This window comes from Quercus robur, chromosome 2, assembly GCF_932294415.1.
Source record: "Quercus robur chromosome 2, dhQueRobu3.1, whole genome shotgun sequence".
NCBI classification, from domain to species: domain Eukaryota; kingdom Viridiplantae; phylum Streptophyta; class Magnoliopsida; order Fagales; family Fagaceae; genus Quercus; species Quercus robur.
Genome location: NC_065535.1, coordinates 24,536,559 through 24,550,431, shown reverse-complemented (window position 1 = coordinate 24,550,431; position 13,873 = coordinate 24,536,559). Strand labels below are relative to the sequence as shown.

The 13,873-nt window shown below is 32.9% G+C and overlaps 1 protein-coding gene across 3 annotated transcripts in view; it reads right to left on the bottom strand.

The window, feature by feature from the left end:
* The window catches only part of LOC126713003 (laccase-14-like), a 38,712-nt gene extending 27,043 nt beyond the window's left edge, over positions 1 to 11,669 (bottom strand). For 2 of the 3 annotated variants that reach the window (XM_050412592.1, XM_050412593.1), the window contains exon 1: positions 11,407 to 11,666. In XM_050412592.1, coding sequence (XP_050268549.1) covers positions 11,407 to 11,514 — 108 coding nt within the window. In that variant the 5' untranslated portion in view covers positions 11,515 to 11,666. Of the gene's footprint in view, positions 1 to 4,918; positions 5,211 to 5,532; positions 5,892 to 6,507; positions 7,115 to 8,131; positions 8,258 to 10,286; positions 10,532 to 10,846; positions 10,999 to 11,406 lie in introns of those variants that run through there. The other variant, XM_050412590.1, reaches the window with a different exon arrangement.
* Between the last annotated feature and the right edge of the window lie 2,204 nt (positions 11,670 to 13,873).

The following is a 13,873-nucleotide window of genomic DNA, read 5'->3' as shown; positions in this document are numbered from 1 at the left end:
TGGTGTGGAAGGTAATTGTTGTGGTTATTAATTTACATTAACTTAATGCATTTATTTGGATTCTGACATACTTTTGTTCTATTACCTTACTTAAGGAATTGATATTAATGCCGCTACCAAGTATGGAAAGAGTTGCAAGGATTCTGGGTGATGTAACTGGGAAGAGTAATGTTATGACTACAACTTTTATCTCAACATTCCCATAACTTATTCACGTGGTGAGTTGTGAGTAGTGGAACTGTAAACCCACATGAACTCACCACTTTTACTCTACCACTTATAACTTGCTACGTGGATAAGTTGTAACAAAAATTATAGTCCTAACATTTTTCCAACTGGAAATGAAGCATCATGTGCAGAAATGGTTATATATCTGAAGATGGGCCATCTACGAAAGCAAACATGTTAATATAATATATATATATATATATATAATATCACATTTTTTAATGTAGTGTGCTTAGGTATGTGCACATGCATGTATATTTACTTATTGAAAACTTTTGTGAAGCTAATATTGAAACGGAGAGATTGATTACTTATTAACTAGGAAGCACTGATATGGATATTAGGTATGGGTACAACACAGTAATACGACAATTTCTGAAAAATTAGGATACAAATATGGCAGAGATACGTATATTAAATAATCATTATTTATATTTTATATATGATTAAGCATTTATTTTTCATATAATATTAAACATGTATCAATTTAAGAGCAACCGAGAATATTTTATTTAATTAAAGTTTAAGAGTCTATAATATATATATGATAGAGATCTAAAATATTTTACCTCCTTTAATAATTTAAGCCCATGTCCCAAGTATATTAAAGCCTATTATGTGAGTGCCATCCCGATATTTGAATTGAAAAAAAGAAAAGAAAAAGAGAGACGTAAGTGAGTGAGGGTTTAAAGTGTAAAAAAAAAAAATAAAGAGACGCGTGAGTTTGAGAGAGAGGTGGCTAACTGCTAGCCACTTAAAAGTCAAATTGGAAAAGAAGAGGTAGTCTGTCACATAACTCTAAAAAAGAAAAAAAAAAAAAAAAAAAAAGTTTTTCTGAAAACAAAAAATGAAAGAGAAAGTTAAGACTGAAGATGAAGAATGGAGATTCAAGGTTATAGATTATTTTTTTTTCTCTCTTTTTTTGGCATAGGCCGTGTCCAATAATTAAAAAAAAAAAAAAAAAAAAAAATCTGAGACATGCGTGCAGCAGTGTCCCATGCGTATCCCATATTAGGTACGTGTGACTCGGGCAAAGCAGGCAAAATGCTATGTTCGTGCTTTCACAGTATAATTCACGTTTTAACTTTTAACTACCATATTTTAGTGAATATCTAGAACTTTTATTTTTATTAGTTAGTAATTTGCAGAAGCTATTTGATTCAAATGGGCCTAAGTTGGACGACCTACTAATTGGGATATTGACGTTTTATTAATTTTCAGGGGGGGTCTTATGGATGTGAACCTGTGTATCTGGGTAATTTCAAGTTTTCAACACGATCGCAATAATGGTGCAAACCTGATTGATTCGAACCCAACCCAATCATACTCAATACTGCTATGTGCAGTGTTCTAGAATTGTAATTTGCAATTTTCTGTAATCTGTAACAACTGGTGCTGTTCCTACCTATTTGTCAAGCTGTTAGAAATAACTCAACATACGGACCTTTTCACCATATATCCCTAGTATTGTACTATTTTCTCTATCAATAATTGTCTCCCTCTTGTCCATTGTGTACAAACACAACTTGGAAATGTCTCTCTTTATAAAAGGTTTCATTAAAATCCTAGACATCTCAAGATGTTGCTGACACTGCTTGACGATTAATTCTTGCAGTGCTTTTTAGCGGTGGAGACTTCAAACATAAACAACTTTTCGGCAGAAGCCACCAATAATTAATTGTCTAATGCATGCTTAGATTTTATCTATTTTGAATTTCAGGCTGGCATTGAAAACGAGACGTTCATATCTTCAATGAGAAAGGTTTGTTTCTATGCACTAGTTGTTTATATGGGAAAAATATATATCATAATGATGTAGATTATATATTTTCGCGTAATTCAATCATTTTATTTGTATTTCAGTATAACGAATGCCTATAGTTTGGTGAACTGATTGCAATTTATCAATTGTTAATTTATTTTATCTGTACATATATAATATAATTTTGCAACTGCAAACAATGAGCAAAAATTTTGGTCTTTTAAGTTTTACTTTTGTCATTTTAGTTCTATAAGTTCACATTTGCTGTTATCATTAATCCTTCCATCCAATTTGCACCATGTGTATGGATCGGATGCATGGTTTTTGACAACAAGACCAACCTCAACCTTAGCTGCCGCCTAGAATCAGGTTTGGTGTCATTGAGTCATTGGTGACAAGTTGTTGGAGGTTTGATGGTTGAACTCAGTGATAATGGGTGCTATTTGGGTGGCTTTATGATTGTTTTTTTTTTTTTTTTTTTTTTTGGGTTAAAATGGATGATCTGCATTAATTAGCTAGCCAAAAAAGGCGAAGTACTAGCTGAAAGCCTTAAGGAGTACAGAACAGAAGCATCAAAATCTAAAATGATACAAAGTTCATCCGAATTAGGAGAGTCTAAAACCACAAAATTCCCTATCAGGGTGCAACCTCCTTTGGCGAGGTGAACGGCGCATCTATTCGCTTCCCGATAAACATGACTGATCCTAACTTGTTTGAATTGGTGAAGGAGGTACTTGCAATCATTGAGCAAAGCAGAAAAGGAGTTATTAGAGGATTTTGAAGAAAGCATCAAGTCCACAACCACTTTAGCATCCAACTCCACAAGGAGTTGAGTGATGCCGAGCTGAGAAGCAAGCATCAGTCTGTCCTTCAAGGCCCAAAACTCAGCTGCTATGCTGGATGCAAACCCGATATGCCTCATGTAGCCCTTTACCCAACTCCCATGATGATCACGTATAAGTCCACCCCCACCCACCTTGCCCAAATTGCCAAAAGAAGCACCATCAACATTCAACTTAAACCATCCCACTGGTAGTCTGTTCTAGCGCACTTGAATAGTAATTTGTTGCTTAATTTTCAGGCCTTTGTTGACACAGTAGAAATACTCTCTCGCAATCTAAATGCACAGGTTATTTAGCTTCGGTTGAGAGGGAATTTTCAAAAACAGCCTTGTTTTGCTGTTTCCATAACAGCCACACAACAAAGGGAAATTGGGTTCTTTTGGGAAGGCCGTTTGTATGTATAATGTTGCTGCATAAACAGTTGCGCTTTAGCCAGTCCATCAGATCAAGGGAAAGAAAATCATTTAAGGCTTGAGGCACTCTCAAGCTCAACCAGAAATTCCTAGTAGCTGGACAATCTCTTAGGACATGTAATATAGTTTATTCCTGTATAGAACACAAAGGGAAAATACCATTGCAATTGATGCCTCTTGCCTTAATGACTTGCCTCACTGGTACGCTCCCATGGTTGCACAGCCAAAAGAAATGTTTGATTTTAGGCAATGTGTCCAATCTCCAAATCCAACAGTCCGTGAATGGAGGGGGCTTAGGCAGCTCAACAATGGCCAAGAGGTAAGCCGATGCCATATTAAATTCCCCATCAAGGGAGAGTTTCCACATCAAGGAGTCGTCCTTTTCACCAAATGCTTGGATATGTATGGCTTGGATTCTATCTACAATCTGCCTAGGGAGCTCAAAGGAAATTTTTTCCCATTTCCAATTCCCATTTTGATGCATTTCAACAACAATCCGATATTCCTCATGCTGTGTAAGAGGGCCTTCAATAAGATCTCTAACAGCGTTGCCTTTCACCCAGTTGCTCTCCCAAAAACTCAAACCTAACTTATTACCCACATTCCAGCAAATTCCTTACTTAAAGATTGGAAACTCCACTTTAATCGCAGCCCAATTCGAGGAACAAGGCAGCTTATCAGGGTCTAAAGACTGCCCACGCTAATGAGAGCAATATTTGTCAACTTTATGATTGGTTTATTTGTGGTATTGGGTTGCTGTTTTTTTAGAAAAATATTTCTTGGTTTGATTGTTGGGATTTAAAAATTTGAGAAAATTCAAGTGTTTGGCGTGTATGAAAATTTGGGTTCATGGCTTTTTTTTAATGCATTTTTTGAAAGAAAAATTAATAATTTTTTAATATTGTAATGAGTGTAAATCTAGGGCCAATACAATAAATCAAAGAGAGTATGTGTGTGTGTGTCTATATATATATATATATATATATATATAACATGTGAGGGTTTAGACTTAAGACACTTGATACATGTTTTTTCCACAACATGGTTCAAAGCATATTTAGCATAGCAACCTATTAGTTTCGTCATTCATACCCCCTTTTGTGAAATTGTTATGCCAGTTTCTTCTCGCAAAGACCGGATACACAGTATTTAATTTTCCCAAAAAGTTATTTTAGATTCAAAACCAGCGCGAGCTTGAGAGTACACGGTGCCTCTTAAAAAGAGACGAATGAGTAGCCAGCTGATTATAGGTTCAAGACCCAAAACATGGCTTCATGAAGGTCTCTCTATCAAAATAGGTCGAAAGTAAGGGTATAGGATGAGAAGAAGCTAGGCACTCTAAGTCTACCCAGTCGTAGCTAGCCTTCATATCGTTGCTCAACATTAACTAGATGGAAAATAAACTATCCTAAAGGCTCAAAAGGTGTGCACTTGTATCTAAAGCATAGGTGTGAGTCTACGTGTATGTGAGGCAAGCAAGGGAAAGCGGTGAAATATGTGACCATGGGAGCAAAGGCATGTAGAGAAACAACCAACTCATGGCATCCAACTCCAAGTATGTGTATATGTATGTGTATGTGTATACCCAATCATGTAGGTGCACGAGCACACGAATGGTGCATCACACTATAAACTTAATTACTGAGATTCACTATTATGTGAAATAAGTGAGATTATTGAATAATTTCTCTTGATTAGGAAGTAGAATTAATTAAGGCAATACAATATTTGATAAACTTATTACATAAGTAAATCAATCCATTTAGATAAAAATTGATTGATTTTCTTTTCCATCGGATCCATCATTGTTTTGGAGCCACGATTCTGATGGAACTTTACATGGAGGCAAGTGAGGAGGAGGTTTGCGGATACTTGTCTCAGCAGTGCCTCCATTCTTTACGATAAATACAGCAGCCATACCCCAGGTCATATGTCTATCTATATGACAATGCCAAAACCACACACCTGCCAAATATTATTGATATTAACATCAACAATTCTTAGACCAGCCAGAATCAGATAATTAGATCAATTTTTAAATGCATGCATTTGCGATTCAATTTCCCACCCCCACCCCCCTCCCCTTAAGCCAGTAGCAACTCTCTTTTTTTCCCAACAAGTTTGATCCCATCTTCCCCCTTAAACTTATTTTTAAAAAAATTATCCATATTTATTTTTATTTATTTGTGGTTACAAGATCTTAAGCCAACGAATGTCCTATCTCTAATGCATGCACTTTTTATAATAATATAAACTAAACATATAAGATAGTGATAAAATAACTTGCCTGGATTGTTTGCTACAAATCTGATGGCAAGCCATCCATTCTTAGGCACACCGAAGGTATTCACTGCGACTGGATCAACCAAATTAAAATTTTTTGGGTCGGTTTCATTGTTATAATTTCCATAACCACTTCCAACCACGTAAAAGCTATGCCCATGCAAATGCATTGGATGAGTCCCAGCGCCGGCCAATAAATTGGTACCTTGAAAAACAACCTCAACTGCTTCATTATAATTCAACACCTTCACCTTGGACCCAAGGTCTGTTGTTGCCAGAGCAATTGGAAGTTCGTCAGCTGTGAAGTTATAATAAGAAGGGGGTTGGTCTGGGAAATCTGTAGTGTAAACCCCACTAATATTCCTACAAGAAAGATTTTAATATAATCAAAAATCAAAATGTATTTTTATATATGGTAGAAGGATAATCATGTTGCGTTTTGATAAAATATTCATATCTAGTCAATAATCCATGCAATGTTTGGCAAAAGTCCTTTAATAAAATACTCAATTAAAAAAAAAAAAATCTCTCAACCATAATATCACAACTCTAAAAAGATTATTAAAACATATATTGATTACATGGAAGAGGACCAAGTAATTATCAAACTCTACATGGTTATTTGAGTAAAATTCATAGTATTTTATTCTTAGGTTTTAACTATCGCTACTATGGCATCATAGGACATGCAGTGTGCGCTAGGTTTTGCGTTTTTTTTTTTTTTTTTTTTTTAATATTCTAACTTCTAGTCTTTAATTTGAAAATAAACCAGTTTTTATTTTTTTGTCATACATTTAACATAAAAGTTACTAAAAACTATATCTGTTGATAAATAATATAAAAATAAGCTACCAAAAATTGCACTTGCAATCGTTAAGGAACAAATGGAAAAGAATTGAAACTGCATACTTTGTTCTCTATAAAAACAAAGCAATCTATATTAAAAAATAAAATAAAAGAGGGAAAGAGGGGAAAAAACCTGTAGTAAGCAAGCAGTACATCAGTAGGAACTGGGTTATTCCAACTTATGTTATTCACGCTTGTAGCTAATATAATTTCCGCACCTCTTGATGTACATGTGCTATTTTTACAATCAATTTGACCCATGGAAACTGTAATATACATTCTGGTGGTTATGTTTAAGGGGACATTTACAGGATGGTCTTTGCTTGCTAAGCTCCTAAAAAGGTTTGAGAATTCTATGGCAGCTGTTAAGTCTTTGTAAGTGGGAAGTGTACTTGGAAAGGAAGGAGATAATGGAATAGTGTAGTTTCCTCTGTATTCGATGATCGCGGTGACATTGACCTGGTCAAAATTTGTAACTCCCACACCTTGGCTCCAGAATTGTCGAGCAGCTATATAATAATGGCCAAGAGTCTGATTTGCTGTGAGTAGAATATCCATGGTTTGTCCTGGGCTTATCATTATGTAACTAGTAGTTATGGGTTTGATATAATTTGCATCCATTCCAACAATTGTGAGGTTGTGTTCGGCTATTGCAAAGAACATATCTGCTGCCACAACTGAGTTGACTAGACGAAGAAGATAGGTCTTGCCGTGATCAACCACCCGACGGTATGTTGTTTCTACAACATTAAGATTATGACTCAATTAATTCCAATATGTGATTTTTTTATGGATAATTTTAAATATTTACAAATCTTAGTAAATAAATTTTATAAATTTATATGTATTTCAAAAATCTAATAAATGGGTGTGTAATCATTTTTTTGTGATTGAAAAAATGCCAACTTATAAAGATTATATCATAGAAAGATGCTAGGGATACTACAAAGTAATGATAAAAATACTATGGATTTTACTACATAGGTTGTGCAAATTAATATACTAATCCCAAAAAGTAATTCAAAAACTCATTTATTATCTTACAAGTGATGTTAGAGATACTATATTCTTTATTATATGACCGGCCAGTACAATCACATAAAAAAAAAATAAAGTGATTTTGATATTCATTTATTATGTTTTTTACATTCACCAATAATATTTATTGTCACGTCAATTTATGAAGGTTATGTAGTAAAATTTATAATATATTTAACCTTTTTTTTATTATCTTATTGTAGTGACACAAATGACAAATCTTATTTAGAATAGCGTTATAGGTAATATAAGTTTTACTACATAGGTTCATTTGTGAGGTGATTGAAACTCATTAATCACGTTTAACTTGTAATACCTTTAACATTTTCCATATCATTTGTATCAAAAAAAAAAAAAAAAAAAAAAAAAACAATTTCCATATCATTTATTGCCACATTAGCTTATAATAGCTTTTTGTCATAGATTTAAAATTTTCCGTAACATAATGATCCAACAGGGTAGATATCTTGAATTAAGATTCTAGGAAAGAGAAATTATGCTAGATTGAGTTGTTTTGATCTTGACCTTTTAGTTTGTAATAAACGGTTCATATTAGCAAACTACTTTAGTCTGAAGACTCTGAACTGTTTATTACAAAACAAAAGGTCAAAAAAAATAAATAAATAAATAAACTTTATGTGATTGAGTTTGTCAGTAACTCCAGAAGATCTTAATTCCGAGTATCACTGAGCTATAAAATCTAAAATCTACTCTCGTACCTTTAGAGCATGGACACAAATCTCCTGGTTCGCCGTTTATGGTGTAACCAATAGAGTGTGGCAAGTCAGAGCCATATATTAGGTCGTAATCGTATTCGGCTTTTAAATTTCCACTGTACAATGAACCTGCATTCTCAACAAAACTTAATCAGAAATACACTAGCAGCTATATATAGAGGACAAGATGCGTACAGACTGTAGAGATATGACACATGATTTTTGGACATGTGAGAAGGCTTAGAGTTGGTCTATGCATCCAATAAGAGAGCTCTCGACAATCAAGTTTCATTTGAACCAAAAAAATATATATATTAAAATAATAGAACAAAAACTACTTTAAATCACATTATGAATGCACAACATGTAAAGCTAAGAATTTTTTTTTTTTTTTTTACAAAAATAGTATTATAAATTATAAGAAAATTTATTAAAAAAAAAAACAAAAATCATATTTAATAACTTCGTACCGGTCGATATTTTCCTTTCGGAACTCACTCCGGTACAGAAACACCCCTTGTTTCATCTCGCTCTAAATACCATAACATTTCGGCCATTCTGGACGAAAAACGTATTTCAGCCCGAATTGTTTCTTCTGCAATTTTTTCATTTAAACCCAAAAACAAAAAAACAAACAATGAACCAGAGGTTAACAGAGGCGTGGTAGTGGACCCAACGGCGATGTTTTAGTTGGGCTAAGCGGGACTGAAGCTTGGTTGGATAGATAGTCATTTTATGGAAGAAAGAGAGAACCGTTGAAATAAGTGGAGAAGAACAATAAGTAACCAAAAAAAAAATTTGAAAGTTAAAAGGTGTGGTTGGGATAAGAAGTAGAGTTATTGTCCACAGCAACTCTCTTCTATTTCCAAGGCAATCATGTGGGCCTCACAAGTTTCAATTTCGAAATTTTAGGGCTCGTTTGGTACGAGTATTTAAACAACAGTTTTCAGTTTTTTTAGAACTACGTGTAGATGAAAAAATGTGTGAAAATATGTGTAATATTGTTTAAAAATTGAAAATATGAGTTTAAAATAATGTACCAAACAGCCCCTTACTTTCTATTTTTATTTTTCCATTCTTATATTTATCTTAATTTTTTTTTTTTTTATGTCTTAGATAATGTTAGATTGATATGATATGTTGGACTTGGGCCATTTTTATTGGGTATGTTGGACTAAACATATAGGTTGGATATAAATTTACTAACTATATACACACTTTTAACTCAATGAATATATAGTATATATGTATTAGCGATAATTCTAAAATAGTACACCGATATTAACCGATACCGAAATATCATTTCTTTGAACAAACCAAAATGCCTTCCAGTATGTTATTGACTCTCTTGCATGTATCATGTTAAAAAAGCAAAGTGCAAGGTCATTAGTTGTTTATTTCTGATAAAAAGAAAAATGTTGTAAGGGTCAAGATGCCTAACTATGAACCTCACATCTAGGCCTGTCCACGGGTCGGTCCAGGTTAGGTTTGTACCCAACCCGGAACTAACCTAACTAGATCAAGTCCCCTAAACTTGGACCCGCTGCCAACCCGCCAAAGGCAACAATTCAGGTGGTCGGATGTCATAGGTTTCCGGTCGAGTATCAGTCAGTTTCAAACGGTGTGAATCGTCGCCAGATTTTGCAGAAATCGTCGCTAAATTTTGCCCGAAATCTTTGGCTTTTGCTGGATCTTGAAGAGATCTTGGTAAATCTCAACGAGATCAGGCCAAATCTTGAAGAAATCCGACGAGATCTTAGTGTAACTCGAAGAGATCAGACAAAATCAGACCGGCCAACCACTCCAATCGGCGAAGAACAAAAATTTTGATGTATTTTCCAGTCGAGTCAGTTGAAAATCGGTTTTTCATGCTCAAACCCATTAACCGACCTGCCAGTCTTGGGTTTTATGGACAGAGACCCGCTACCAACCGTTGCCAGTGTCGGGTCGGCCGATTTTCAGGACGGGTCGGCTAAGTTGGGCAGGTTGGTCGGGTTTTGGGTCTACTTGGACACCCCTACTCACATCACTAGCATCACATTCATATCTTTTCAATAAGGGCAAAATGATGTTGACTCTTTATTGAACATATGTGAAAGTTTTTTTTTATTATTATTAAAATCTAGTGGGATTGAGAGATTTAAAAATATAAGCATACCAAGGATAATTATATCTTCATCATCCGGTTTGGGAAATGGATAAGTTGTTCCAATAGCAGGCAAGATAACAATGGCACCATGAACATAGGCTCGTGTCCAATCGCTATGTGCGTGCCACCAAAGTGTTCCCTCTTCAGTGGAAAATATGACCTCATATGTGAAGTTTGATCCTGGTCCAATAGGACATTGTGTGATATATTCTGGGCCATCTGACCATGGATTTCTTGGTTGTTTTACACCATGCCTATAAGAACCATAAAATTATCCAATCATGTGAATCTTGTTGAGCAGTACTTATGTAAGAGATAGAATGATGATTTTTTTTTTTCCTTGCATTAGTTTTGTTTGATTTTTTTCCCTTATGAATGTGTTTTTGTGTGTGTGAAACTTCAATTCATTTTTGGTTTAGGGTATATATATGTGTGTGTGTGAGAGAGAGAGAGAGATAGAGAGAGACTTCAATTTATTTTTGGTTCAGAGTTTATGTGTAACTATGTTTGGATAATTTTACCATGCCTATATACGTGCACATATGTTTATAAAGAGTGATTAAGCTTACCAATGAATGGTCACCCCATAATAACCTTGGTTGTAAACATTGACATATATTGTGTCCCCTTTGTGTACCCGTATTACTGGTCCTGGAATACTACCATTTACAACTAACATTCTTGTTGTGTTACACAGCTTCGTGAAGTTTTTCTCCGCAAGCTGCGAAATAATTAAGAAGCATTTATTGATAATTAAATTAATGTAAGAAGAAGAAAAAAAAAAAAAAAAAAAAAAAAAAAAAAATCAAGCTATTATTCTCCAATCCAGGTGATAAGCTTATCCGTTCAAACCCACAATATTGGAAAGTAAAATGTTAAAATTATTTCAAACTTTACTACAAAATGTAACAAACTAACGTAATGATAAATATAGTTGATGAATTTCAACAACATAATAAATAAATATCAGCATTTTTTCATGTGATTAGTATAAGTATTACTCCAGCTTATAAATCTTATATAGTTAAATTTGTAATATCTTAGAATCATTCCAAAACAAGAAAACACTTACGCTATTATAGTCAGTGCAGATAAAAAGACAACTATATATAATATGGTAAGTACTTACAACAAATTCATAGTAATGGACCTCTCCTTCGACCATGGAAAGACACTGTGCAACAAGAAACAGAAAGCCAATAAAGTTCAACAGACATTCTTTGTTCTTGGAATTCATATCTTTTACTCAGCTCACTCTTTCTTTTGTGAACTTGACGTTGTTCTTTGATAGCTTCAAATATTTCAGCCTGACTTAATTCAAATGCATGGAACTTAGGAAAGCCGAAAGGGTCTTATATATGTTTTTTTTTTTTTTGAATAATAAGTGTGTCACTGATAAGTGATAACACATGTAACGCGTTACTACTGACTATTTATAAATAAATTAAAAAAAATAAAAAATAAAAAAACAAAACAAAACAAATTGTCTTTGCTCTTTAAAATTTAGATGTGAACGTGGTGTTCTAGTGACCTCATATATAATCACCAAATTTTCAACTCCAAAAAGGTATCACGTGATTCTTCATTCTTCTGCTTACCTATAAACAATGCATGTGATTTCTACCTTCCAGCACAAGAAAAATCGGCATGTTATGGTTTTGAAATCCTGAACGAACCGTTCATTAAGACGGTTCTTTTAATTTTAAAAACCGTTTTATGTAGAAAAATCAGTGAAGGAGGTATTTACAGCACCTTATCACCATTGTTAAGAAAACCTCTAAGAAATTCATTCAATATATACAAATTAAGATGCTTCATCAAAGCTTCCACCCTTGTCGACTGCTGCAACCGACAGTCAACGAGCGATCGGATCTCTCCAAAGCAGTGGCTCTGAAAAACAACTCTTTTCTCTTTTTCTCCCTTCCTCTCACTGTTTTGTATTGTTTTGTTTTTTTTTTTTAACTGAGACCTCTAGTCTTTGTTTTGTTTGATAAAGTTGTAGTACATAGCCTAGTACTACAGACGTCACATCACAATCACTTAGGGCGGTTTGTTATGGTATTTTAAGAAACAGTTTTCAGTTTTTAAACAACATTATATAGATTTTTACACACTTTTTCACCTGCATATATTTCAAAAAAAGACAAATAATATTACTAACCCTAACTTTGTTATTCTATTCATGCATGCATTACAATACCATTGTGAGGTGTCCCACAAATGCATTACAATAAATCAACTCTGACATTGTTACGTACTTAATTATATATATTTGTTTATTTATTATGTTTGATTTGGATTTAATTTTTTATAATAAAAGATATAATATGAAAAATACATTTGAAATATAGATATTTATATTTATTTAGGAATTATTTTAGTCAAATTTTGTATTTGTACTAATTTAATATATTTATTTACATTTTAAATAATTATTAAATTAATTATGACATCATTACGGTTGATCTCAGTTTGACCTTAAAAATCTTGAACCTTTCTTTTTTACGGTTTTGGTCTAAAAATCATGCACACGTATGTATTCAAAGTTTACTTTGAGTTTTCTCCATCATATAAAAATGGCATCTATACCATGTAGCATCATCTAACTTTGAATAAATTTTAATTCAATTCTATAACTTTATTTTCATTCAATTCAGTTAATTAACTTTTAATTTTATTTAGTTTAGTCATTTCATTAATCTTTGTTAGAATTGCATTATTTGTAATCTTTAAAGTGACATCATTTTTTGGTCTCGTTTTGAACACTTAACGGTAATATTAAAAAAAGATGATAAGAGGACTGAATTGAATAAAGTTAAAAATTAAAAGATAAATTGAATGAACATGAAGTTACAAGATTGAATTGAATTTTATACAAAATTAAAGAGTATAATTTGTAATTTAGCCTTTGCTTTTTGTTTGGAAATTAAATAAGCTTTTGGAAATAAATTAACTTTAATTTTTGTATCACAATTTTAGTATAAAACTTCCAAATATATTTTATATATTTGTTTTATATCTATCAAGCAAATGAAAGTTAACTTTCTTTTCAGTTTTTTTTTTTTTTTTTTTTTTGTTCACACATAGTTTAGAATACTCACAAAAAAAAATACTTTTTATTTGATGAGAAATGTTATATCCACAATATATTTATAACAAATCTTAAGTAGTAAATTCTCATTAGTTGTTATTGGTGGACACAAAAGTAATTTTAGTGATAAATTCAAATTCAAATTAATAATAACTTCCATCATGAACGTAGGTTTTTTTTTTTTTTTTTGGTTTTTTGGTAGGGCTTGTCCTGTTTTGTTGACTGATAGTTATAAATGCACTTTGGAGGTGAAATAAAGTGGATGGAAAAATTTGAAGAGAAAATAGAAAAGAAAAATTTTTTGGAGCATGTTTGGTTGGGTGGAAATGAAGAAAAATAAATAATGGGGTCCGAATGTTTTCTTCCTAAACTCACCAAAAAGCTTTCTTCCCAAAATGAGAAGAAAACTGAAAGAAGAAAATATGGCTACTTAATGGATGAAAATGCCCAAATACACTTGCATATGGCTTCATCCACATCAATAGCCTTTACTTTTTTAACTTTT